The sequence below is a fragment of the Lissotriton vulgaris genome, chromosome 5 (assembly GCF_964263255.1).
Source record: "Lissotriton vulgaris chromosome 5, aLisVul1.2, whole genome shotgun sequence".
NCBI lineage: Eukaryota > Metazoa > Chordata > Amphibia > Caudata > Salamandridae > Lissotriton > Lissotriton vulgaris.
In genome coordinates this window covers 257,952,713-257,980,009 of record NC_141693.1, presented here as the reverse complement: position 1 = coordinate 257,980,009, position 27,297 = coordinate 257,952,713, and the positions used below count along the sequence as shown (strand labels likewise).

General features: G+C 48.3%; 1 protein-coding gene across 2 annotated transcripts in view; it reads right to left on the bottom strand.

Annotated features, from left to right (window-relative positions):
• The window catches only part of MTOR (mechanistic target of rapamycin kinase), a 938,810-nt gene that overhangs the window by 103,858 nt on the left and 807,655 nt on the right, over positions 1-27,297 (bottom strand). For both annotated transcript variants that reach the window (XM_086921314.1, XM_086921315.1), the window contains one exon: positions 15,318-15,453. In XM_086921314.1, coding sequence (XP_086777440.1) covers positions 15,318-15,453 — 136 coding nt within the window. The remainder of the gene's footprint in view (positions 1-15,317; positions 15,454-27,297) is intronic.

Genomic DNA, 27,297 nt, shown 5'->3' with positions numbered 1-27,297 from the left:
GATTGATTCCACTTATAGGTCGTTAAAACGAGAATGCAGTTTGGATATTGTCAAAGCAGGCTGTAAGCTTTCTTGAGGATGTGTAATTTGGTCTCCACCACAGGAAATGGTAACTCCAACACCTTCGCCACTTTACTAACAACTGATTAAAAGGAGGTTTCCTTTGGGTGTGCCAGGCCCCAAATGCACTTAATCTCCATTTCTGAGCTGTTGGTATTTTGAAGCTCCAAATGTTCCAGATAGAAGTGTTCAAGGTAGCAGGAGAAGTAGACAGTGTCCCTGCTGTCATCGTCATCATGGGGATAACCTCTGGCACTTGATTATGATCATAATCTCACCCAAAAACGTTGGGTATGGTTTGTCAATACTCTTGTCTTGACATGAGCTCAGGTTGAATTTCATCTCTAGACCTGGCTTCCTCAGACAATGATCATGTCTCCCTTCTCAACTGAATTAATATGGCCTTTGTCTGTGGAGAAGGGCCATGAAGAGGAGCTGGTGTTGGTGACAGTACCTGTATTAGTTCCAATGGAACTGGTGAAGAAATCACTAACTGGGTCCCAGTTGCTGGTGCAGCTCCAGCTGACACAGGAGTATGTCTGGCAGTGGGCTTCTGGTTTTTAAGGCGCTGGGGTAGTACCCAACATTGGTATCCCAGTCAGACACCTAAACTAAGCCATAGGGGCTGCATACACACCAGATGGAGTAGCTGCATTCCTGAGCATGTGCCATCATGTAGAAACTTCACCAGAAACTCTGGAAAGTACAATGGCATCGGAGCCAGGAGTGCTGCTGTGGCCAGGGGCAGGCATAGTCTGTGCAGGCAAAGGATTGTCTGCCGGAGTGATGTCCATCAGCTCTAGCTCAGAGGAGAACTATGCTGGAGGTGAAGAGTGTTGGGAAGGCCTACCTCTCAAGCGGGAAAGGAACAACATCTGAATGCAGATCCTACCCATATTTTCCTTTTCTTATATTTCTCCATCCTGTCTCCAGAAGACTTGTATAAGACACCAGATAATGACTGATTCCCACCTCGATTGATGCAAAGCTGGCTTTAGTTGGGTGCACCCCAAATGTTTCACTGCCTGCTCCTTTATTGCCTTGGTGTGCATGAAGCAACACTTCTCAAACGGTTTAGAGTTGTGCTTTGGCCCCAGGAATGAAAAACAGAAAGGGCCCATCATGCCCCCCACACACTCCCCAGCAGAAATCAGACCTACTCTACCTTTCCTCCGGCATACAGTAGACCTGACGTGACCCTTGGCCCTGCTAAAGCACCTGCCATGTGGCTGAACCTCAATATGATTTCCAAGCTGAGGCTGTCCTGGCAGCAGGAGGAGGGAGAGGGCTTATGTTGCTATGGGCGCGACCGCATACTCTGTCCTCAGCACCTCACCCACCCAGGAACAGAAACTGGCTTTGTCATTAGCAGCTCAAGTCAGAGCTGGAGGATGCTGAGAGTCCCAGGGCCTGCTTCTGCACAGACATCATTGCTGTCTCAGCCCAGACATCTAGCAGACTGCGCTGGGAAGGGCAAGTCCAGTTTTGCACCCATTCCACCACTTCTGAGCTGGAGGCGTGGTAGGTGACTTCTGATGAATCACCATTTCCTTCTTCAGTATAGTTCTTCAAGTTGTCGCCTGCTCTGTGGCACCCAGCTATCTCTGGCACCAGGAAAATCCCAGACCAACAGAAGGCCCCATAATCTTACAGGTCTGGTTATTTTCCTCAGTTCCAGTGCTCAGTAGGCTCCAGTTCACAGGGCAGGCCCTGCCCCATACTTAGCATTGCACAGTTGAGCAATAGGCTACTCCATCACCACCACAGCCAAACTTCTCCGATGGCCTGACAGAGTAAGGACCGTTGGAGAAATGGCTCTATGTCCTCCTTCTCAATAAGGATGGGCGGACATATAGCTTTTTCTTCGATTCATCAATGCTAGGCAAACTGAGGCCGTGAGGGAACGTAAAATGTGGTAATGCTCCTCTGGCCATGGAAGATTACTCCCATAGCCAGGGGAGGATTTTATTTTTTATTTAAAGTAATGTGAAAAGTAAAAAAAAGAAAACTGTTTGGTGCAGTCCTATGTCAACATGTCGCATCCCTGCACCAAACAATGCTGACGCAGCCCTGCAACAACAAAGAAATGCATTGGCAGGAACTGCTGTGGCGGCGGTTCCAACCAAAGCATTATATATTTCCACCTGCTTGCTGGTCATTTATTCATTTTTCCAATGGTCCCTCCACCCGGCAACTGAGTAATTTACTGCGTAACCTTGGCGGAAGGACAAGCTGTCTGCTCATCTATAAATCGACCCCAGAGTGCGCAGTGCACAGATAAGAAAATGAGAAAGGACATATAAACCACTATACTCATCGTTGACTTCCAGAGGAGGGTGGACGCATGAGAATTTACAACACTACATTCTACGAACAGATGGATACCAGTTAAGTAACATTTTCCCTTGATAGCATGAGTGACAGTCAATAAACCTGCTCGGCATATATTTCAAAGCAGTTCATCCCTAAAGAGATGGCCAGTGAACAAATGATGCAGATCTTTGAAAGAGTGTTCGTGGGAACATCTTGGCCAATTAAAGCCTGTTGACATACCAAATAACATCGAAAACAAAAAAATAAAGAGGGAGTAAGAGGATAAGAGCTGGGGTTGTCCTCCAAACCTGATTCATAAACCAGCATTGGCTTATAAGTGTTTAGCCATGAAGCACATTATCCTGTGTGCTGTGCCACCAGGGTTTAATGGGCTATACAGTTGCTGCACCAGGTGTACTCTTTATAAGCAGTAGTCATCTGCAAATGGTCTGATTTACCAAGGAATATCGAGAAATGTGGTCCTTGTAGCAACAGACACTCAATGTCAGGAAGTGGCAATATCATCCCAAGACCGCCACTGTGAGGAATTAGAAAACACAACATCCACTATCAGTAAGTAGTGCAGGTGATATCCCCAAACACTCATTGCCAACAAATAGAACTTTGAAATTGATTGTTTAAATGATGTCTCTAGTTTTTTGTTCAGTAGAGTTCACTCTGAATATTTGACCTGGTGCTCACAGCCAGCTTTAATCCAGTACGACTGGTGTTACTGCACCAGGCATTGACTGAGGTGGGAGGGAACTGGGTTTAAAAATAACTCATCAGTATAGCTGAATGACACGTTGGGACATGAACCTATAGATGGCATAACATAATCCCCACGCACCCTAGGGGTATGGTACATAGGCATCATTCCGGTATGCTACAAATCCAACAGTGGTAAATGTTGCTTCATGCCAGGTTAACAATGCACGCATTGCAAGAAATGATTAACGCTGTGCCTAACCCTGTAAAGTGTAATGAAGTGACTGCAGTTTTATGGGTGTGTTTTATAGACATTTTGATGCACACAGCCATGCACCACACGGCAATGCCCAGGAGTGCCTGTAACCTCACACACTTTTCTCTGGCTTTGTCTCGGAGCCAGGTCAGCTTCGGGTAGTGGCTGCCCTATTTGCATATTATTGAAGAATGTTGTTCAACACTTCCTTTTTTTTTAAAGTCCATAGCTGTCTAACATTTTTTTATGGCATACACCTTCTGAAAGTGGTGAGCAAAGACTCCAACTATCTCAACCGGATCCACAACCTGCACTCCATCCTCTCTTTCAACATCAGGCACAACACGATTAAGTCTATCCCTTTTATCCAACCAGGCAATCGATTTCCCGGCTTTGTCTCCGACATCATACAAACTCCCCTGTTGCTCACGACTCATTGCCTTGGCCGCATCAGTCACCAGAGCCCTATAGTCAGACTGTTTAAGGGCTAAAACATGCAGCCACTCCTGTGTAACCCCAGATTGCAGTTCCTCCTCCAAATCAGTAATTTCATTCTCCAATCGTACCACCTCCTCATTCGTACTTTTCTTCCCACTACGATCAATGACAAGGTTTGACCACGGACCACCGTCTTGTAAGCCTCCCACAGTGAGATGGAGGAAGACACCGACCCCACATTTTCAGCAAAGTAGTAGTCCATACATTTAACCACCCCAGCTCTGGTTTTAGGATTGCGGAGGTGCCAGGGGTTGATCGGAGCCACTCGACCCTCCGCTCCCAGCTGTATATCAATAGTAAGCCAAAGTGGGGAGTGGTCCGAGCTGCCCCTGGCCAGGTGTCGAATTTCTCTCACTGAGACCGCCTGCACCAGGATATAATCAAGCCTCAAAATGCTCCCATGTGCGCCCGAATAGAAGGTATATTGTGCCTGTCCGGGGTGCAGCAGTCTCCAACAATCCACCAGACCCAGTGCGTCCAGGAAGTTACCCAACCAAGATTGCGATTTCGCAAGATCCCGGGGGGGGCTGCGGTCCTCCCTACCATAGACAACCGAGTTAAAATCACCACCCACAACCAGAATACCTTCGGGGAGACCCAACACCACTTTTCCCAAATCAGAGAACGTCCTGGACTGCAAACCTGGCGGGACATACAAGAAAGTATGGAGATTATCTTCCCCTCCCACCTGCCCGTGATAGCAGCATACCAACCCCTATCGTCTAGTACAGTGTCATCTATTTCCATGGGCAGGGAGTTTCTGACAAGCACACCAGCCCCGCTCGACCCAGTAGTGAATCCGGAGTGTGCCACCAGACGATAGCCCCGTCTATTCAATGCATGGCATGTGTTTCCTATCAGGTGTGTTTCCTGTAACAACACTACATCTGGGGAAAGACGTTTCAAATACTGCAATACTATCCCCGCTTTATCCTGTCACCCAGACCGTTGACATTCCAATTTAGCACCCTCAGCCCCCTACCCCCCATCCCGTAAATGAAGACAAAGCCCCCCCAACAAAGAAACAGCCACAAAAATCGAAGAATGCAGCATTGTGTAGCCTCGGAATAATGAAAGAAAAAACAAAGCCCCCCCCCACCGCCCCCAGAGAAATTCCCAAAACACTCCCCTCCACCCCTGTGTTAGACCAAAAAGCCACCCCAACTTGCAGTGTGCCTGTCACCCCATTAGAAAACTAATCTACAAAAAGAGAAGAAACCCCCAGAGGAAGAAGAGTCCCGAATCCCCACTGCCCCCGGGTAGATACCAATATATTTACAAACACAAAAGAGTTATCGAACCACTGCTGCAAAGTCTATAGAGCACGCACGCCGGTCAGTGCTCACTCCTCCTGCTCCGCCGTGCCACCTTCAGTGCCCCTCGATTGTTCCGGGTGATCTCGATGCGGTGGCAAAGTATCGAGCCAGTCACTGACGACCGCAGGTCGATCAAAGAAGAATGCACGTTCCTTATATTCAATGCGTAATCGGGCAGGGAAGAGCATGGCATACTTCAGTCCCATGTCCCTAAGTCGCCGTTTCACCCCCATGAATCTCATCCGCTGTTTTTGTACAGCCTGCGTAAAATCCGGGTAGAAACCAATTGTTGCATTTTCGAATTTCGTGGGACCGTTGACCCGCGACGCCTGAAGGATAGCGTCCCTGTCCCGAAAATTGAAAATCCTGGCTATGATGGGCCACCAGGGACTCTGTGAGCAAGCTCCACTGCGAAAAAGTTACTGAGGCCCTTGGGGGCCAAATGGTTCAGTATGAGGTCCTCCATGAGGTCCTCCACAAGGAGATCTGTCGATAGTTCAGTGGGCTTCTCCGGAACCCCGATGATACGCACATTGTGGCGCCTAGCCCGTCTTTCGAAATCATCCAGCCGACGGGCGAACAAGCCATCAGAAGATCGAAGATTGCGAACTTCAGTCTGAAGATCGGATACGTCGGTCGTGAGACTGGCGGTCTTGATATCTAGGGACTTGACCCGCTCGTTGGTCTTCGCAAGATCAGTCCTGATCAAATTAACATCGATTGCCACCATGTCAATCTTTGAAGCCAGTGTCTCGTACTGCTGGCCCATGGACGTCTTCATGCTTGCAATGGCGCCCATGACGTCCCTCAATGTCAGTTCTTCAGTCACGGGAGAGCCATCCCCAGTCTCGTCCAGAGCTTTACACCCACCACTGGGGGATCCTTTTGGGCAGGTGAAGCGATCCATAGTGTTGGATTGGATGATACCCCCTCGGTGTGTGACCTTGGTGGTCCGCTTCTCACTTTCCGGCTTGCTCGCCATATTGAGCAACGAGCCCCGATGGGGCCTTTGGGACCTGGTTTGAATGGCTCCTCGCAAAGCTGACTCGTAGGGTCTAGGGACAAGGGCCTGAAGACAAGCGTACGGTCAGTGGTAGGCCATGGGCCAGCAGAGTCAACAGGCAGCTAGTCACAGCTAACAAAGACCAAAAGCGAAACCGAAAGTATTGCAGGAGCACTGGCCGATGTCCACTGGCCGTTGTTGTTCAATTGCCACCTGGGTACCTCGGGGACTCAAGTCCCGGGCTGTTCATCGATGTAGGCCGCAAAGTTTCGAGGTGGAGTAAGTCCGGTTCCCGGCGATCAAATCGATTTCTGGAAAGAGCTTCTTTGTCAGCAGGGTGACATCTAGAAGAACCCGTCGTCTATATCAGGATTTGTGGCAGGATAGATGGGGGGGGCGGCGAGGGTCTCGGGAGCCCTGTGCTCACGTGACCATCTTGGATGCGCGCTAAGCTCCTCCCAATGTGCGATTTTTTGTATGTAAGTAGTTGAATTCTTTTAAAAAAAATACTTGTGTAAGAAGGTTGAAGCAGATTCACCCAAGCTCTGCACTTGGTTAGGTCTTGACAGTGTTGTGTACCTTCATTATTTGACACAGGGATGTGTGCCATTTCGACTCTTTGTTTAGTTCTGTACCTAGACACTCAGCCTGCAAAGGCAGTGTGTGGGTGTCAGGGTACAGGGCCCCTAAGGGTGGCACAATAAGTGCTGCAGCCCTTAGGGGTCTTCTCTGGTCACCATGCCCTGGGTACCATTTACTAGGGGCTGACAGGTGGCCAGATATGCCAATTGGGTTTCAGTTTCAACACAGTTTTAGGGAAGGAACACAGGCCCTGGGTACCAGGTTGGCAGGAGCCCAGGGCACACTCAGTCAAAGCACATCAGCAATTGAGCAAAAAGTGGGGGCATACCTATGCAAGAAAGATGGCACTTTCTCACAAGACCCACAAGAGACAAAAGTCCCAAAAAGGTAGTTAAAAAGTGACTAAGGTACGTGCTCTAACCAGATCTGCGCTTACTGGTGCAGAAAAAGAAATAACTGACATCAGCGCGCATGAGTGGCGCCTAAGTAGTCTCCGTGATGTCATCTCAGCGCTTACTGAGCCGGCGACGGACGCGGAGCCGCACGACGCCTCGTAGTGACGTGCAGAGGTACTGCTAGCGAAATCTTTCTGGATCCAGCCTGACGCCTGGGGATATTCTAAGGTAAGGAGTCTATCACTAAAGTGGCTCTTTCAGATTTTACCATCAAACCTAGGGCACTTCCATGGGTAGCACATTTGCCCCGAATGTAGCCTGTTTGTATGTGGTTGCTTTTGAGACAAGATTCATCTTCAAATCGAATAATCCCTACACCACCAACCTCTTACTGTGGAAGAGGTACATTGATGACATCCTGATCTTTTGGAGGTGAGATAGGACTTGTTGCGAGTCCTTCTGCACATGGATGAAGACCCTAAATCCATACCTCAAATTCACCCACACTATCTTTGACTCCATGGTCTCCTTCATTGACTTGAACATCAGGCTCGCAGGAGGTCAGCTGAGCACTACACTGTACAAAAACCAACTGACACCAACAGCCTCTTACTGTTCAGCAGCCATCACCCTAGAGCCCTCAAAGAAAACCTGCCCTTAGGCCAATTTCTCCGCATCAGGAAAAATATTAGCTCCACTGAAGATTACAGGTCTGAAGCGAACAACTTGGCAGAGAAACTGTACAAATGGGAATACCAGCGACGTACCATAGAACGCGCAATGAAAAGGGCAAGGAATAATGCCAGGGAAGCCTTGCTGGAAACCGTTCAGAAAGAAACGACAGAGGCTCTTACATGTGTCACCTACTTTACACCAGAATCAACCAGGATCAGAAACACCAGAAAAAAATATTGGGGGATCCTGAGCATCCTCCCAAACATACACAAGGGGACCACCCCAGTACCAGGACGCCCGATTGTATCAGGCATTGACTCTGTTCTAGAGCCTTTGTCACAGTTCTGTGACCACTTTCTACAGCCGCCGGTCAAACGAATACCTTCCTACGTCCAGGACACCACTGATGTCCTAAGTCTCCTGGATAATCTACAGGAGGATATCCAGGTTGATTTTCTCATCACCCTAGACGTGGAGGCCCTCTATACCAACATCCACCAGAGGGCCACACTAGGGGTGATTGAGAGAATCCTCGGTGCTGAAGAATGGAGCTCTCCTATGCCACCATCCTTCATTATGGAATGTGCCACCCTTGCCCTGACGGAGAACTACTTTGAGTTTAAAGGGCAACATTACCACCAGACCCAGGGTACTTCCATGGGCAGCACTTTTGCCCCCTCGGTAGCCTGCCTCTACATGGCAGACTTCGAAGAAATACACATCAATGGGCCAGTGAACCCCTACCATCTTAACATCAAACTATGGAGGAGGTTCATTGATGATATCCTGGTACTCTGGACAGGCACTGAAGATCTATACAAAGAGTTCTTCAGTTGACTAAACACACTGAACGAATACCTCCACTTCACCATAACGGCGTCTGCATCCAAAATTGCCTTCTTGGATCTCACTGTCAGACTGGAGGGGGGCAAAATAGATACCGTCATGTATCGCAAACCAACAGACCGCAACAGCTTGCTCCACTTTACCAACCACCACCCTAAGGCCCAGAGACAGAATCTGCCTTTCGGACAATTTCTGTGGGTCAGGCGGAACTGTTCCAACCTGTCAGATTACAAAACTGAGTCTTCCTTACTATCCAGAAACCTGAGGGATAGAGGGTACCCCACTAGAGAGATATCTAGGGCAGGTAAACGTGCACAGAACAACCATAGGGGGGCCCTCCTTGAATACAATACCCGGACGACACAGGAGGCAGATCTCCTTACATGTGTCACCACATTTTCGCCAGCCTCAAACGAAATCAAAATGATAATCAAAAGACACTGGCAAATTCTGAACACGGGCGATCTCAATCTTACAACACCCAGATTTGCCTTCAAAAGGTCGAGGAATATTAAGGATATTGTGGTGCACACTAGGCCAAAGAAGGCTGAGCCACCTAATCAAACCACTCTGTAAATGTATGTAAATGTATGTGTCTTGTAAAGCGCACTGCTGCCCTGAGGCGTCGAGGCGCTGTAGACCGCTGGGGAACCTGTCCTGGCTATCCCTGTGAGATGGTCCCTGCTGGGTATCTCCAAGGCAAAACCAGGCATCCCCGGCGAATGTGGGGGGCCGTTGTAGAGATGAGGCAAGCTAATGCCCAGAGTTGCCGAGAGGGATCCCTGGTTAGAGTAGGCACAGAGGCGAGAATTATCGAGTCCGCTGACCTAGGTCCACGACCCTGCAGCGTCGGGAACTGAACCCTGGTCCCGGGCCGTTCTCTGCTTCCGGGTCTGCACGAGGACACTACCAGTGCGGCTCCTGTAGTGTGTGCCCCTTCACCAGCACATACAAAACCATCCTCCTGCCGGACACCTTCCGCTGGGAATTGCGGGGCCATACTAACTGCAATACTCCCAACTGCATTTACTTATTGAGATGCCCATGCGGTCTACAGTACGTGGGCATGACCTCCCGCCCTGTGAAAATCCGTATCTCTGAACATAGAAGCAACTTTCGTTGCAAGAAAACAAACACAAAGATGTGCAGACACTACTTAGAACATAACCACACGGCTGACTCCTTGTCCTGGCTAGTTCTTGAAACCTCCCCAGACAAATCCAAGCACAATCTTTTCCTGAAGGAACAGAGGTGGATACACCGATTGTCCACCGGTAGCCGGGGTTTGAATGAGGATATCCCATGGAGCGCTCTGTGAACATATCTCTGCAAATGCATCCCTAATCTGCCTAGCGACCTATGCTACGTTCAGCCTACATCCGTTGGTTTGGCCTAATATCTGTTACTATGGTCATTATACACATAGCGATAAAACTCAGGCTATGTCCACATACTTTGCATACACTACCCTCCACTCCATCATGGCCGCCCGACCAACTAGTGAAACCACATGACCTACCGGGGAGTTCTACTTCCTGTTAGGAAGTTTGTACCACACCCGGTTTGCTACTTAATGAGGAGGTAGACGACCGGCTCTCCACTATCCGGACCCGGTGAGAAGGGTAGGCATAACTGGCCCTGACACAAGCAGTAGAAAGTAAGTGTACGGCCGCTACAGCGACTAACTTCGCGAATCCGTTATGATTAAACTCTCTGCCGCCCTGTAGTGCCCCCTGACACAGGTTTCATTTTCTTAACGTCGCTTAACCTTAATACCATCCCACCTCTTCCTAACCTCCTCAGCCCTAACCTCTATGGCTTCTCCCTTTATGTCAGACCCACCGGGTACTGTTGACACCCCATAACTCTAACCTTTAGGTGAGTAACAGTACTACCGATCCCATGGGTCTGTGATTATATTCAAATGGATACTGCTGCTACCAGTTTTTAACTTGTTTTTAACCACATACTAGTCACTATCTTCACTAGTATGTCACTTTTTCACAGTGTGTTCACGGTCACAACAGGGTCACATGTAGTTACTTACCTGTGGTAATGTTCTCCTTTATCTCCCCTTTCTAGGCAAGAGCAGTGTCATACAGGTAGTACAACTTATGTGCTGTATTGGAACTGATACTAATCATTAGGTCATGTTTTGAAGATTGTAGTTATTTACTAGGTCCTGAAGAATCGCGGTCAATGTACTAGAAGCGAGAAACATGTTGACCACACCATTTGCACTTTAGCCCAGGTTCACTCTGGGAAATCACAGTTCCCATGAGCACCGGCTACTTTTGATTTTACTTATGGCAGAGGACCACCAGAATAAAATTGTTTTCCGGTACCTTGTGCCACATTTTATCCTCACCCACACTATCTACTCTGTCCTGGCCCCTCACCCCCACTTCACCTATAGGCAGTTGGATAAAAGATCTCCGATAAAGAGCCCCTCTTTGAGGTGAGCCCGTTGGGCATTGCACCGCCTGCCCAACGAGGAGCATTGCCGATGATGAAGCATGACACTCGCAAGGGTGTGTGAGGCCATTATATCCAACAAATTGGATACCCAGGGATGGTCCTCCATTGAGCACTAGCCCTTATACCCTAGTGACCTTTTCCTCCTTTCTTCCCATAGGAACAGCCCAGTCATCTCTTTTGTTGTCTTCATACTTGGGGCTACGACTGTGGCCGGACCTTCCATTCTTCTCTCTCTGAATGGTAATTAAAGCCCTACTGGATCACAATTAATCCCTGTCTTCCCCTACAGATTGTTACACACAGTATGTCCTTTAACCACACAAACCAAAGAGATAACTTTTTCCAATAACTTCACTTGGAAAATGACTAAACATACAAACTGTAACACCACTAACTGTATCCATTTGATATCTTGCCCCTGCAACCACCATTACGTGGGCATGACCACCAGGGCGGTTAAAACGCGCATTACTGAACACAAAAATATCATCAGTTGCCGCAAGGTTACAACAAAACTGTACACGCACTTTGAGACAGCTAAACACCCTTGGGACACCCACGATAACAGCAGGGGCACTATGCAGGATCAAACAGAGGTGGGTTTATCGGCTTGCCATCGATAAACACGGCCTAAAGGAAGACATACCCTGGTCAACCCTCAATTGATCTTAGTTTTTACAACTGGCACCACTGAACCTAGTTGACCCTCCATATACAGCGTATCATCTCCTTTGCAGCTGTGTGGGGTCTGAGCTTACAATGGGTCTGAGCTTACACTGGGTGGCTCTTACAATATGGTTACATCGCTAAGTCTCCCTCATTGATGCAACCGGCTCTTTGAACCTTTGCAACGGTTGCTCTCCCGAGCCATTACACATTCCAATATGGCGCTTGCATTTAGCTGCTGTGCACGCATCCTTCCAAAATGTCCGCTGTCACTTTACTTGAGGCGGGGTTACATTGCAGTGTTTGGCGGGCATGGGTGATGTTCCACCATTCACCTCCCGGATCCGGCTGTGCTGGTTAGGTCTACCTTCACCTTGGTGCGATATCATTGTGAGTATCCCAGCCTCCTTTCCTGACGGGTTACCTTGTAGCTTTCTTCCTGCACGAGGTGAGTTTCGAGGTTGATGGCATTAGATATCACCTCCGATATCAGCAGTAAACCTTCCAGATGGGGCCCCGACTCCACGAGTCATTGCGAGCAACGGTGAGTAGCGGGTTCAAATGGGTTAAGTACCGCTCGGACCGTGTTTGACAGGTCCCAACGTAGGGTCCTGACTACTAGCCGCCTCTCCATTGACTCTCGTTGCAATAAGGGGCTGCAATTTGATCCTGCAGTGGGAACCTATCCCATGATTTCTTCACATTAACCTTGAGGTAATTTTAGCCCTCCTTTAAGACACATGTTACTTCAACATGTCTTACACATGCCGCAATTTGATGGGGCCATTTGCTTTTAGTGTTTAGGAGAGTTGTTACATTTTCACCACTTTGCTCTTTTTAATACCACACGACCTCACTTGATATCACGATGCTCTACATGTCACTTGGTTTTTATTGTTTCACGGTGCTCTTGACCATTGTGACAGAAGAATGGCTGATTACACAATTTCTCGACCACCTTCATTATGTAAGGTCCACCATAGTTGCATGAGTGCATACTACGTTAAGGCTTAGGGGAGTTTGACGCGAAGATCCCAGAAATCAAGCAGTTTTTCTATGTCATACTATATTAATTGTTCCTTTGTTTTATATATTGGCTGCCACATCAACAGGTACTACACCTAAATAAGGTAACATTAGGTTAAGACACCACCTTACCGTAGCCATTAGTGTAGATTCACAATTTTTCACAAGGTCCTGAGGAACTGCCACTAGATCTACCTACTAGGCAAGAAACATGTTGATCGCAAGCGACTAAGCGCAACATCCTGTAGCATCATTGTAGAGGGTCGCCACTCCTTTTTAAACAGGGCAGAAGGCAGGGTCATTAATATTGTTTTGCCTCACTCTTCCCATTCCCTGTTTTAACTTACTAGATCGAGTTGACCAACACACACACTTCTACACTCCATAGGCCCCTTACACCCACTGCACCAAACGGCAATGAATAAAAGATCTAGGCCAAAGAGCCACTGCATAGGGTGCCCGTCTGGTATTGCAGCGCCGACCCGACGAGGAGCATGTTCGATGATGAAGTATGACACCCAGCGGGATGTGTGTGTGAGGGCCCTCATTCCGTAAGGAAGGATTCCCCACCTTCTTTCGGAATACACCTATTGATTACTTCTTGTGATCCCGCAATACCAAATATCCCCCTTCTCCCGCTGTAGGAACGGCATACCTCTTTTTTGTACTATGTTCAGAATCAAACATCTTGGGCTCAACATTTAACTAGTATCTAACTCCCTTCAGATTAGTTATCCCAGCTATACACCTCAAATGTGGTATCTTCAACTAATTTTTCATAAATCCACGGAGCCTCACGCAAACCATTTTTCCCTGTTGCCGTATCTAGACATTTGCTACTGAATCATTTTCTTAGATTGAAACAACAGGCATGCTGAACACTTTTTGTTGAGGGTTCTTGGCAGTAACAAGATGCAGACTCCATGATGATCTATAATCAGGAATTTGGTATGACAAAAAGGAACAAAATCAACAGGACATATTTTTCCTATCTTCCCACATTCTCTGGACTCATTCTTATATGACCTGAAACCTCAAGGGGTGCACGCATGATGTCCGTGTTGATGGACTTAAGTTATTTTTTGTCTTCATAATCGTTGTTTCAGCTACACTTCAGTACAAATGTCTTCCTTGGTTCTGGTTGCTAAAGTTTCTGTTGTTGCTCAGCAAAGACATATATGAACATTACGGTGGGAAAAACACACAACTTAAGGTGGAGACTGTGTCCTTACTCATTCTGGGATTTGGGGCGTAATGACGAGTCATTCCATGAGCACTCAAACTAAAAGAAAGACTTAAAATAAAAACAAGTTGCAGTATTATGAACTCAAAACTAGACGCCACCAGCATGTGTTGCAAGGGATTCACAACAACACAGGCTGCATATAAATATTTAAGAGTAATTCAACTTCCAATATCGTATTGAGGGATACTTCTTGTTTCATTACAAACATTAGTGAATGTGTAACAAATTAGTTCAGCAAAAACAAATATTACTTTCTTGTAACAGTTTCACAGTTGATTTCTATTATAGATTAACTTGCAACTAAGCCATTCACTCTACTGGTGAAGTTAAAGGAATAAAGACTAGACTATTCTTACACAAAGGATGAAAAAAACAAGTATTTCCAATGCAATAGGTCTTGTATTTACGAGACTTTGAGTAATTGGCATTGTAAATGACAATGCCTTTTATTTATATGTTGTTTTTAAAACAGATAAATAAAAGGTTTGCATTCACAATGCCAATAGCTTAAACTCTTGCAAATGCGAGACCTATTGCTTGCAAATGCCTGCACCCTTGCTATAATTTTTTTTTTTTTAAAGCGTTAGGAGAGAGCGCATCTTGCCTGCAACAGTAGGCAGGACAAAGCAATTTGAGAAAATAGTGCTCAGAGGCTGTAATTAAAGCCTACCGAGTAACAACATACATAACAGGGGGTGTCGCCAAGGGAAGTTACAAAATGAGAAAAGGAGGTACTAAGGAGGGACTACTAAACCTATTGACCAATGAACAGCCACAGTTTACAGTGACAATGGTACAAGCCAATGAGAAATATGAGCCGGAGAGTGGGCAGAGCTTCAAGTGCCAACCTGAATGCAGCATGCCTCGCAGGGCAGAGCATGCGCTGCCCAGGCTCAACCTAATAATCTGTAGATTGCACCTGAACTACAGATATAGGACTGTCCCAAGAGATAGAATAAATGAGTGGTATTCTGTAGACAATTCGATGTCTACAGGACTATTTCAATTTTTTTTTTTAACAATTCTGTAGTCAACCTCTGGATGGCAGAATAACGCAAAGTATATGAATTGCTGAAAAGATTCTCAATGCACATTTTGTTCATGAAATAAACAATCCTACTAGTATGAAAGCAGATTGCATGTACATATCAGTGTGAAAGCACACGATAATCTATATTCAAAAGAGAAATGAGCAATTTAAACATCAAAAACGCACAGATGTCCAGTTAAATTCTACTGCTCATTGTACCTGAGGTTCTTTCGCAGAGAAGCTGGATCATTAGCCAGAAGAGTGTTGACAAGTCCAAACAGCTGCATCACTCTCTCATCCTGGCGCAAGTCCTCGTGTCCCTTCAGGAGAAACATGAACTCGTGTCCATTGCTTCCTGCGAGGGAAACAAATTGGCTCAAAGAATTGCCCTTTTGTGTATTCACCTTCCCAGTTCACATCACAATGCTTTTAGAATCAAGTCTTAAACCAAGAAGTTGTCCCTCAATGTATAACATCATTCAATGATTCTGGTCTAATCAGAGTGCATGCAATGAACTAAACTTTCAATGTTTTAGGACTGGTAGAAAACTAACCTACAAGTATCCCAAAAAATGTGAGTCTCAAACTCAAAATGTCTCCCAGGACTGTTATGCAATACCTTAATTTTCAATGCGATTTAGAAATAACGCATGTAGCGCACCAAGACCAAAAGTACTACTCCCACAAAGAGGAAGGCACATCAGAACTAATTAAATAAGAGTTGTTATTGTTATAGATGGGCAAAATTAAACTGTATATTGTAATACATTTGTAATACTACAGTCGTATTACACTTTTGTTGTTGTTGTAGTAACCAACATTTGATTGATTTTTAGGAGCATTTGAGAACACACGCAGAAGACAAACAGTAGTGTGGCCGTCACACCATCCCACATAATATGTAGATGGCTTCATCATTGCGATAATTCATAATATTCCCACCACCTGGCCCAAGTCTTTTGGTGTACTACAAACCTTACTACAAAATGCTATTCACATACTGCACTTTTGTAGCAGCTTACGCTTTTGGGCAAGTTTAAAACTTTTCAGTACTCACAAACTGCACTGCAGGAAATCCAGTTTCTTGTTGTCCACTGTAAATGTGAACTTCAGGCAATCTTCTCTAGTGTTCAGCCAGTTGATGAATTCTTGTAGATTCTCGCCATTTTTCTTCCAGATGACAATAATGCACAAGTTACTTACCTTACCTTAGAATATCCCCAGGCGTCAGACTGGATCCGGAAAGTTTTGCATAGCAGTACCCCTGCGCGTCGGTAGGCGTCGTCTGCGGCTCTGAGTCCATCGTCGGCGTCTGGATGATGTCGAAGTACTTAGACGCCGCCCTTGCGCGCAAACGTCAGTTCTTATACACAGCTTTTCCGCGCCAGGAACGCAGAGCCATGATAAAAACCAACACTGGTGCCATAAAACTAGGGTCCTCAAAGCGAAGAACCGTAACCCTAGATATCGGTTCGCAGAATGGGGAGGATGGGTGGGGCGGTAAGGAATCTAACACTAACTACTGTTTCTTACAGATATATTGTTACCGAAGGTAAGTAACTTGTGCATCTGAAAGAAACAGGTTAGTGTTAGGTTCCTTACCTTAGAATAGATACCCCAGTAATACCAACTCCGGAGGTCGGTTTGCGAACCAATGATCACACCAGAAAGTCCTGGAGAACAGAACGGCCAAAAAAGCCGTCTCTCCGGACTTGGCTGTCCAGGCAGTAGTGTCTAGCGAATGTGTACAGCGGGGCCCACGTAGCTGCCTGACAGATGTCCTGCAAGGAGACTCCCAGACCCAGGGCATTAGTAGCCGCCGTGGCCCAAGTGGAATGGGCACTCAGCCCAACAGGGGGCTCCTTTTTAGCCAAAGAGTAGCATACCTTGATGCACAACACGACCCACTGAGAGATGGTCCGTTTGTGCACCGCCCGTCCCTTCTTAGCGCCCACGTAACCCACAAAGAGTTGGTCGTCCACCCGGAACTGGCGTGTTCGCTCCAGACAGAATGAGAGCGCACGTTTTGGGTCCAGATGGTGGAGCCTCTCTTCCTCTTTCGAGGGGTGGGGAGGCGGAAAGAAGGTGGGCAAGGTGATGGACTGCCCGATGTGGAAGGCTGTGACTACCTTGGGCAGGAAAGAGGGACGCGTTCTCTAGACAACTTTGTCCGGCTGGACAGAAATGAAAGGAGGTTTGGAAGAAAGAGCCTGGAACTCACTCACTCTCCTGGCAGAGGTGATGGCAACCAGGAAGGCAGTCTTAAGAGTGAGAAGACGAAGAGGGTAATTGTGAAGTGGCTCGAAAGGAGCGCACATCAAAAAAGTAAAAACAAGATTCAAGTCCCACTGAGGCATCAAGAAAAGGAGGAACATGTGAGTGATGTCCTTCAAGAATCTATTTACAACAGGGGACTTGAAAAGGGAAGGCTGATCAGGAAGCCTTAAGAAGGCAGAAATGGCAGAGAGGTAGCCTTTGATAGTGCCCAGAGCAGAGCCCTGCTGGGCAAGAGAAAAAAGAAAGAGGAGAACCTCTGAAAGAGGGGCAGAAAGGGGATCCACAGCCTTTGCTGTGCACCATGCCACAAATCTGTTCCACCTGCAGGCGTATACCGTTTTTGTGGAGGGACACCTGGCTGCCAGAATGAAATCACAGACTTCAGGAGGCAAGTCAAATGGCCTCAACTGCCGCCGCTCAATCTACACGCATAGAGGTGGAGGCTGGACAGGTTCGGGTGGAGGACCGTCCCCTGCTGCTGCGACAGAAGGTCCTCCTGAAGGGGCAGACGAATCGGGTGATCGAATGACATGCTGAGTAGCTCGGGATGCCAGTATCTTCGTGCACAGCCCGGAGCCACAAGGATGACTTCAGCACTCTGGGCAGAAGTGGTATAGGCGGAAAGGCGTTCAATAAACCGCAACTCCACTTGCGATGAAAAGCGTCTCCGAGCGAGTGCCGCCTTGGAAATTCCAACGCACAGAACTGATTACATTGCGCGTTCTCTTCTGTGGCAAATAGATCTAACCAAGGCACTCCCCACTGCTGAAAGAGACCTTGCGCCACGTCCGAGTTCAGATGCCATTTGTGATCCATCATGCACCGACGGCTGAGTTCGTCTGCCCTGGCTTTCAGAGAACCTGCCAGGTGTTGAACAACCAGCGAGACGCCCTGGTGTTCCAGCAATTGCCAAAGGCGCAGAGCCTCCTGACAGAGGGTCCGCGACCCCACCCCACCCTGTTTGTTGCAGTACCACGTGGCGGTGGTGTTGTCCGTTAACACCTGCACGATACTTCCCCAGACAGAGTCAAGGAAGGCCTTCAGTGCAAGCCGGATCACCGCAGCTCTAGAAGGTTGATGTGGAGCCGGAGACCTCGGATCTCCGCCTCTCCCAATTGGCGCCTCCCCCAGCCCAGGAGGGACGCATCCGTCACAACCACGTGCTCCGGTTGGGGTAGGGAGAGGGATCTGCCGCTGACCCAGTCGCGGTCCGTGAGCCATCACTGCAACTGTTTCACAGTGCCCTCCGAGATCAGGACGTGGTCAGACAGGTTGCCCTGATGCTGGGCCCACTGAAACTTCAGGTCCCACTGCAGAGCCTGCATCTGCCACCTGGCGTGATGCACCAGAAGGATGCAGGAGGCCATCAGCCCCAGAAGCCGCAGCGTCAACCTGGACCCGGGATAAAGGCTGAAAGATCGGAATCAGAGCCTGAATATCCCGAACCTGCTGTTCGGGAGGATAAACCCGAACCGCGCCGAATCCAAAACCGCTCCGATGAAGAGGAGCTTTTGAGAGGGACACAGGTGTGACTTCGGGCAAAGATGGAAAACCCCAGCAAGTGGAAGGGGGTTGGCCATAGTCTGGAGGTGGCTGAAGACTGCCTGGGGCGAGCCCACCTTCAACAACCAGACGTCGAGATAGGGGAAGACTGACACCCCTAATCTGCGCAGATGAGCTGCGACCACCGCCATCACTTTCGTGAACACCTGTGGGGCGCTGGTAAGGCCGAAGGGGAGCAAGGTAAACTGAAAGTGCTCGTGGCCAACCGTGAACGACAAGTAACGCCGTTGGGCCTTCAGGACGGGGATGTGAAAATATGCGTCCTGCAAGTCCAACGCTACCATCCAGTCTTCGGGTTCTAGGGCAGCTAAGACCTGAGCCAAAGTCAGCATCTTGAATTTCTCCTTCCAGGGGAAGCCGTTCACGTTCCGCAGCTCCAAGATAGGGCGTAGGCCCCCTTTTCCCTTCTTGGGAACCAGAAAGTAGTGGGAATAGCAACCACACCCTACTTCTGGCCCAGGAACGCGCTCGATGGCCCCCTTGGCCAAGAGGGCCGATACTTCCTCTTGCAGAAGTTGCAAGTGATCCCCGACACACGGTGGTACAGCGGTGGCATGGCTGGAGGGGTCGCCTCGAAGGGGAGGGAGTAGCTCCTTCGGACGATTTGCAGCACCCACCTGTCCGATGTGATGTTGCACCAGTGGAGGAGGTGATGGCGGACCCTGCCCCCCCGCTGGCGTCAAATGGGCCTGAAAGCTCGGACTAGGAAGGCTTTGAGGCAGATGCTGCGGGGGTGGATGTGGACTGGCCTCGCCGTTGTACCCTGGCACCGCCACGGCGGTTACCACGTCCGCCCCACGCTGGATGTTAGACTGCGGCCTGTGGCATGCAGGACGTGAGGGGGCGCCCCTTCCTTGGCCACGAAAGGAGCGAAAGGCAAATGTCTAGTGACGCTGGCCCGACAGGCCCAAGGACTTGGCCGTAGCCCTGGAGTCCTTGAAGTGTTCAAGCGCACTATCTGCCTTGCCACCAAAGAGGTGGCTGCCATCGAACGGCATGTCCATGAGGGTGTTCTGGACATCAGCCGAGAAGTTGGCGGACCTCAGCCACGCGTGGCGGCGAACCGCCACCGTCGTTGACATTGCCCTGCCCAGCGAGTCCGTGGTATCCAGCCCACATCGAATGGAGTACCGCGCTGCGTCTCGTCCCTCCGCAAGGGCTTGAGCGAGCTTCACCCGGGCCCCCTACGGGCCCTACGGCAGCACGCCCGCAACGGTATCCCACAGAGAGTGGGTGTGTCCCTCCGCAAGGGCTTGAGCGAGCTTCACCCGGGCCCCCTACGGGCCCTACGGCAGCACGCCCGCAACGGTATCCCACAGAGAGTGGGTGTAACGGCCCAAAAGGCAGGCGGTGTTGACTGACCGCACCCCAAACAGAGAGGAGAACAGCTTCTTGCCAAACTGTTCATACCTTTTGGATTCCCGATCGGGTGGTGCAGTCGGGAATGCGGACTGGGAAGTAGAGGCCTGGATAGCCAGGCTCTCGGGGATGGGGTGGGTGGACAGAAAACTGGGGTCGCCCAGAGCCGGCGGTGGCCCCTGGCGAAGTTCCTATCTACAGAGGAAACTGTAGCGGGCCTGGACCAGGTGCCCAACAGGACGTCCGTGAGAGCCTCATTAAACGGCAGTAGAGGCTCAGAAGAGCTTGCCTGTGGTTTAAGGACCTCAGTGAGGAAGTTAGACCTCACTGTCGCGACGTGGAGCTCAAGAGCCAAGGCCTTCGCCGCCCTCTTCAGCACCACACTATAAGCAGCCCCCTCCTCTGTAGCCACGGTAGGAGGGGAGACAAAGCCAGTGTCAGGTAAAGTGTCGAGACCACTGGTTTCCCCTAGCTCGTCTGTCCAGTCCTGAAACGACTGGCACTCCGGTGCCAGAGGGTCCTCAGACACTTCCCAGTCTCCCTCGCCCTCCATCTCCTGATATTCAGGTTCAAAGAAAGGGGCCGGATCATAGAAGCTTTGCTCTTCTCTTGGCGTCGAATGCGGCGTCGAGCGACGGCGGTCCAACGCCGGATCCGGACCGAGGGAGGGACCGGGGACGACGTCGTCCTGGGACGCCGTCGGAGGAAACACCCTGGGGGTCGGCGCAGGCGGAGGGGTCGTAAGGTCGACCAGCGAAGACCCGGATCCAGACCCGGATCCGGTTGGGCCCTGCCCCGTCGGGACCGGAATCGTCTTGGCCACCGGGGCCAAAGCACCCGACGGCACTGGGCCCGAAGCACCCAGTTCCAGGCTCCCAATCAGGGCCGCGGAGCCCGAAGTCGCCACAGCGGGACCCGACTGAGGAGAGAGCAACCTCATGGCCAAGGAAGGCGTCTATCTCCTCCGGCGTCGCATGCAGCCCAGGGAGGGTATGGAGCTGGCAGAGGTGCCTGCGGCTCCGGCGAAGCCGCGTGGGCGGTGTCACTCAAACCCCAGGCCGCATCGCGCGAGCGTCGGGGGGGCGGGGGGAGGAGGGGGAGGAGGGGGGAGAGTCGGAAGAGCGATGTCGTCTCTTCGACTTCTTGTGCCTCTTACCGGAGGACTTGGAGCCCGACGAATAGTGTTGCCTCGCCGAGATTTGATGACTGTGGCCCCGCGACCAGGACCGTGAGCGGCTCGGGCTGACTGCCAGAGCTCGATGGGCTTACGAGACCGATCCCGCCTAGCCTTCGACGTCAAGGCCCGGCAGTCAGGGTACGACTTGTCGTCATAGTAGGCCCCATGGCAATACAGGCACCGGCGATGGGGGTCGGTAACCGACATCAGTTGGTTGCAATCGGCACAGGGCTTGAACCCAGGCATCCCTACCGGCACCGATAGTCTTACGACTCGAAACAGGATCAAAAAGATCGTAAAAGTTAGTCAAAAAGTGACTACGGAGTACTGCTTTTTCCGGATCTGCGCTTGCTGGCGTGGAAAAAAGAAGAACTGACGTCAGCGCGCGAGGGCGGCATCTAAGTACTCTGACGTCATCCCGGCGCCGACACGGAGCCGCAGACGACGCCTACCGCCGCGCACGGGTACTGCTACGCAAAACTTTCCGGATCCAGTCTGACACCTGGGATATTCTAAGGTAAGGAATCTAACACTAACCTGTTTCTTTCAGATGTCATCTATAAAGTGTTTCCAGAACAAAATTTGAGGGCAGAAGGGATTGTCGTTGTTCAGGACATGTTGCATTTCAAAATCACTGACATACAGTCCGGCTACCGAAGGCGCAAAAGCGCTCCCCATGGAAGTTATATGACTTTGCACAAATAGTGTTCCATTGTATTCGAAAAACTCCTCAGTCAATGCTATTCTGCAACACTCTAAGACAAAATGTCTAAGTGTTTTATGTTGCCATGCCTCCTAGAACAAGATGTTTTCTAAGGTTTCCAGGGTATTTTGCTGATGCAGGCCGGTGTAGAGGCTTTCTACATCTAACCCTAACCGAGCATTTCTTCCTCGTTATAAGTTACATCTAGAAGTTGGTTCAATAGATCTCTAGTATCCTTCAAATACGTTGTTGTTTTTTGCACCAGAGGTTTCAGAAACTGGTCCGTAAATTGAGATAGAGGTTCGAGGATTGAACTTACTCCTGAGACGATGGGTCGTCCTGGAGGTTGAGACTACTTTTTGTGTGTTTTTGGTAAAGAATAAAAATAGGGTGTTCTTGGCTTTTGTGCAATTCAAAACTCTGCTTCATGCCTTGTGATCCACAAGTTCGTTTCTGCTTCATTGACCATTATCTTAATGGTATTTTGTAGTCGGTCAACACTGATCTTCTTGTAGAACTGAGTATCAGAGAGGAGTCTTTTTTTTTTTTTATTGTCCTCATCTCACCTTTGGTACTTGCAAAAGAAAGACACCAGCAACCCTTTCTTCTCTCTTGTGCACCAAGGGTCGGGGTCCTTGCTGCACCTGAGCCAACCTGGCTACCCCTTTATCCCGGGGTCCGGTGTAATCATTGGACAATCTCGGAATCGGATACCAACCTCAACTCGAGTGCCCATTCCCAAAGTGGGAGCCAAACTGTGGTATTTCTATTATATATAGCCCCCAACTCAAGCCGTGCAGTTTTTAGGACAGACTGTAGCCATTTATCATATAGTGGGGGGGCTGAGTCTTTCCATAACATGCAAATTTCTCTGCGAGCGATAATAATTAGAGTAAAAAATAAAGCAATCTGTTCCTCACTGAGCTCGTTAATAATTTCCAAGTCCAACCCGAATATTACCCTCACCCCATTCAGACCAATATTTACTTTTAAAACACTGTCCAATGTCTCTCCTACTTTTGTTTAAAAGGGACCAATCACCGGGCAATCATAGAACATGTGAATATCGTCCGCCTCTGCTGAATCACACTTTGGACATAAAGGGGAGGGACAAACAAACTTTGCTATTTTTTTTGGCGTGAAATACAACCTATTTAATACAAAATAGTGGTTCTTTTTCAATGAGGCCGACTTGACATACCTATATAAGAATTTAAAAGATCTTTCATAGAGCTCGTTGGCAGAGGCCTCAAAGACAGATGCACTCCAAACCTGGTTTAGGGGCATGGCTGTGGACTCTTCCGAATTCAGCAATTCTCTATACCAAAGGGCTACCTCTTTCTAAAGAAGGATATGACCAACAATGCTTAAGACTCCTCTCTGATCTCTCAGTATCAGAGAGGAGTCTTAAGCATTGTTGGTCATATCCTTCTTTATTTAGGAGGACGATCCCGCCCCCCTTGTCGGCGGGTTTAATGATAATATTATCATCCTTTCTTAATTCATCCAACGCTCTTTGTTCTTCTTTCGTAATGTTGTAGAAAGGTTTTTTTTATCTTCAATTCAATTTCACTTGCCTCCTTCATGATAGCCTGTTCTAATGTTTGGATTTCAATGGGTATCATGCTGGTGGGGGGATTGAATGTAGATTTCCTCCTTAAATTAGTGTCACTTTCTTGTCTCAAGTCATCCATCTCACTAAAAAAGGCTTTGAGTTTCGATTTTCTGAAAAACTCTGATAGTTCACATTTCAATTTGAAGGTTTCTGAGGTGGGAGTGGGTACAAATCCTAAGTTTTTATTTAGGACCTTTGTTTGATTGTCAGTAAGCACTTTGTCTGTTAGGTTGACTATTAGTGAATCGCTGAGCTGGGTCCCGGTTTCTCTTTCGACATGCTGCGAGTCGTTACTTGGCGTTGTTGTTCGTGCCATGTAACTCCTCTTCGTCTTCATCTCTGAGAATTCTGGCCCCTCCCTAAAAAAGGCGGCTGTTGAGTGTTCTGGTGTCCCATCATTTGTGTACCCATCATTTGTGCTGGGGTTGGCATGCCCTGATTGTAAGGATTTCCCCAATTTTGAAAGTTCGGTATAAACGGTTAAAAATATGGCATTTGATGATTGTTGTAATTAGGTTGTTGCCATCTATTAGTTCTTCGGCGTGATTGATTTCTAAATTGATTACGGCCTCTCCGGGGAGTGTAATCGTGATTCATTATCTGTTTGTTGATCAGGTACATTGTAGTCTTCTTTTGAATAAGGGTGCATTTTTTCTTGTGTGAAGCGCTTCAGATCTTTTCCTAATTTCTGTATTTTACTTTGAGTGATAAAATCTCTTGTTTCTTCCATTTCTTTGTTTATTTCTTCTAATCTTTTTATGTAAACTGAGATTCGCACTGTTGTTTTTAGATTCGCTTCATTTATTTGAACTTTCAGAAAAGATTGGTCATCCCTCTCTTGGAGATGTACACGTGACTATTTGGAACTTATAATCAAAACAGCGACAAGGTTGTCAGAAGCCTTATTAGTGAAGATTCAAATAAGTGAACCGAATCTAAAAACAACAGTGCAAATCTCAGATTATATATATAAAAAAAAATGGGGCCACAAATACAGCAAAAAATGATGATCAACAAAAATTTGAAAATTATAACATCAGGAAAGTTAAATTGGCCCAGACCGAGGATCGCTATCCGCAGGACAAAGAACCTGAAAGACCTATTAGTCCATACACGACCACAGATGAAGAGAGTCGGAAGGTATTAGGAGAGTCTGGAATATGAACCCAGTAACGGGACACTATCCATGTGGATCATGCACAATATGTCCTTTTACAACAGCTACAAAAACTCTCTCACTATCCGAAAACTTGATCTGGACACAACGCCAAAATACGAATTGCAATTCTACCCACGTAATTTATATGATTACGTGCCCATATTTTGGGATGACTTGCCGCAAGGCGAAAGTGAGAATAGGAGAACATAGGAATAACATCAGAACAAAGAAGGTGACAACAAAGATGAGTAAACACTATTTGGATTTGAATCACACAGCTGATAACAGAAGTGGACAATCATTGAAATGCTAACTCTAAAAAAAACACACAGCTGAACAAATCCTATTTGAAAGAGAACAGAGATGGGTGGACCGTCTAAAAACCAGTAGTGAAGGATTAAATGACGACGTACCCTGGCACCAACTTTATTGATATAGATGGCATACCCAAAAAATGAACCCCGAAAAATATGAAATAGAGACAAGAATTGTTAAAGGGTCCACACAATATTCAAACAGAAAGACAATCAGAGAATACCTGGTACAAATAGCATTAGTGAAAATCAGTAATGGAGAAAAATCAGAATTTGGTAAAATATCACCTTCACACTTACCTAGTTTAACCTTTTTCACGAAAATCACATTTCTACTAAGTAGGCACATCTCATTTTTCTAAACAAAAATGATTGTATGTATTTTGGTATTAATCACTGTCTCAAGAGGAATATTTAAGTTTTATTAACGTTCACTCTGAACACAAAGCATATATAACACACATTAAGAATAGCACAGTCTTTCTTCAATGTCTATTGAAACTCAAAATAGAAAAGGACCAGAAACCAACTCTCCTCTGACTTCCGGGTGTAGAGCAAGCACAAGCAAGGAAATATCTAACTGCCGGTGAGAAGAGCAACACGAGGACGCCATGCACGCCGGGCGAATAGAGGTAAGTAATTAACCGGGTCCCACTTTGCTTATTGCAGGACACTGAGAAACTTTCTCTGATCCCCCTGAGGAATAGCGTACCTAAAGACCTCGAGGTAATTTTTTTTAAATATGTGTGATTGGGTGTGTAACCGGGACCCTCCTTTGCGCCCCGCACTTGGGCGCGAACTGACCATGTGTGACCCCCCCCTCTTCTCTCCACAGCCACAGCACGCCACGATTTGGACCGGACAGGAAAAGTACAGCTGCGATGAAGAGGAGTATGGGCCCTTTAACTGGACCGAAGGACTGATGGAAGAGGAGGAGTCGGGTAATCGGATAAAAGGCGGGACTGACAATCAACAGAGGTGGTATTACACCGGAGGAGTGGTCAGAGTGGAAGAGAGCGGAGTGGCGGGAAGCAGCGAAGAGGAGTGGAGAAGCGGAGGACGAGACAGCAGAGAGGAGGAGTGGAGAAGCAGAGGACGAGGAAACGAGGAGAAGGAGTGGAGCGGCAGCTTACGGTGGATCAGCGAAGACTGCCTTGCGGAGGAGGAGGAATCCCAGACTACGGAAGGGAGAGAGGATGAGAACGCCGTGAGAGCCGCTGGTACCCACGAGCAGGCGAGAGGACCCGACGGGAGAGCAGAGGACGGAAAAGACACGCCCGGAGGCCAACACCACGATCCGCCCAGCCGTACACCAGGAAGGGTACGGCTAACAGAGGTGCGTAACCGCTTCCTGGGTTGGTTTAGAAAGCGAGGAAGACGCATAACCTAGCTAGTGACAATTCACCTGTACGAACCCGGGATTCCTGCACAAACACCCCCCCCCCCCTCCTTGTTTAGTTAATATAACGTCCCCGACTTGTGTGACCGTACACTGGGTGGTTCCCCACAGCCCCTACCTTGTGACTTGTTGTAAAACTACGCACGTTGACTGATACTTGCCTCTCTTCTGTTTTCCCTTTCGGTGTCGGCGAGGGTGGACAGCACGGAGCCTCCGGAGCCCAGCAGGAGGAGGAGCCCCGTCAGGAGAAGGGAGGAGGGAGTACTCCGCAAGACCCGAAGAGAGCGGAGCAGATCTCCACGCAGAGGAGCGACAAGAAAAACATGCACTGATACTTTGTTGGAACGAATAAACCCTGGTATAACCAAGACACGTCTCCTGCCTATTCATAGTCCTGCTGTTACAGGGTGGCTCACAGTATAACATCTAAGAATGAGTAGTTCATGTGACTTATACTAAAAAAGTCGAAAATAAGGTTGCACATTGAGATATATAAAAAACTTAGCGTGTACTGATCACAATATGTGAGATTCGACCCCACTTCGTGGGTCTAAACAAGTTAGCATGTATCCATGACAAGCTTCAAGTGCGCGCAGAGTGATGAATGATTACATGCCACGTGTTTTTGAATAG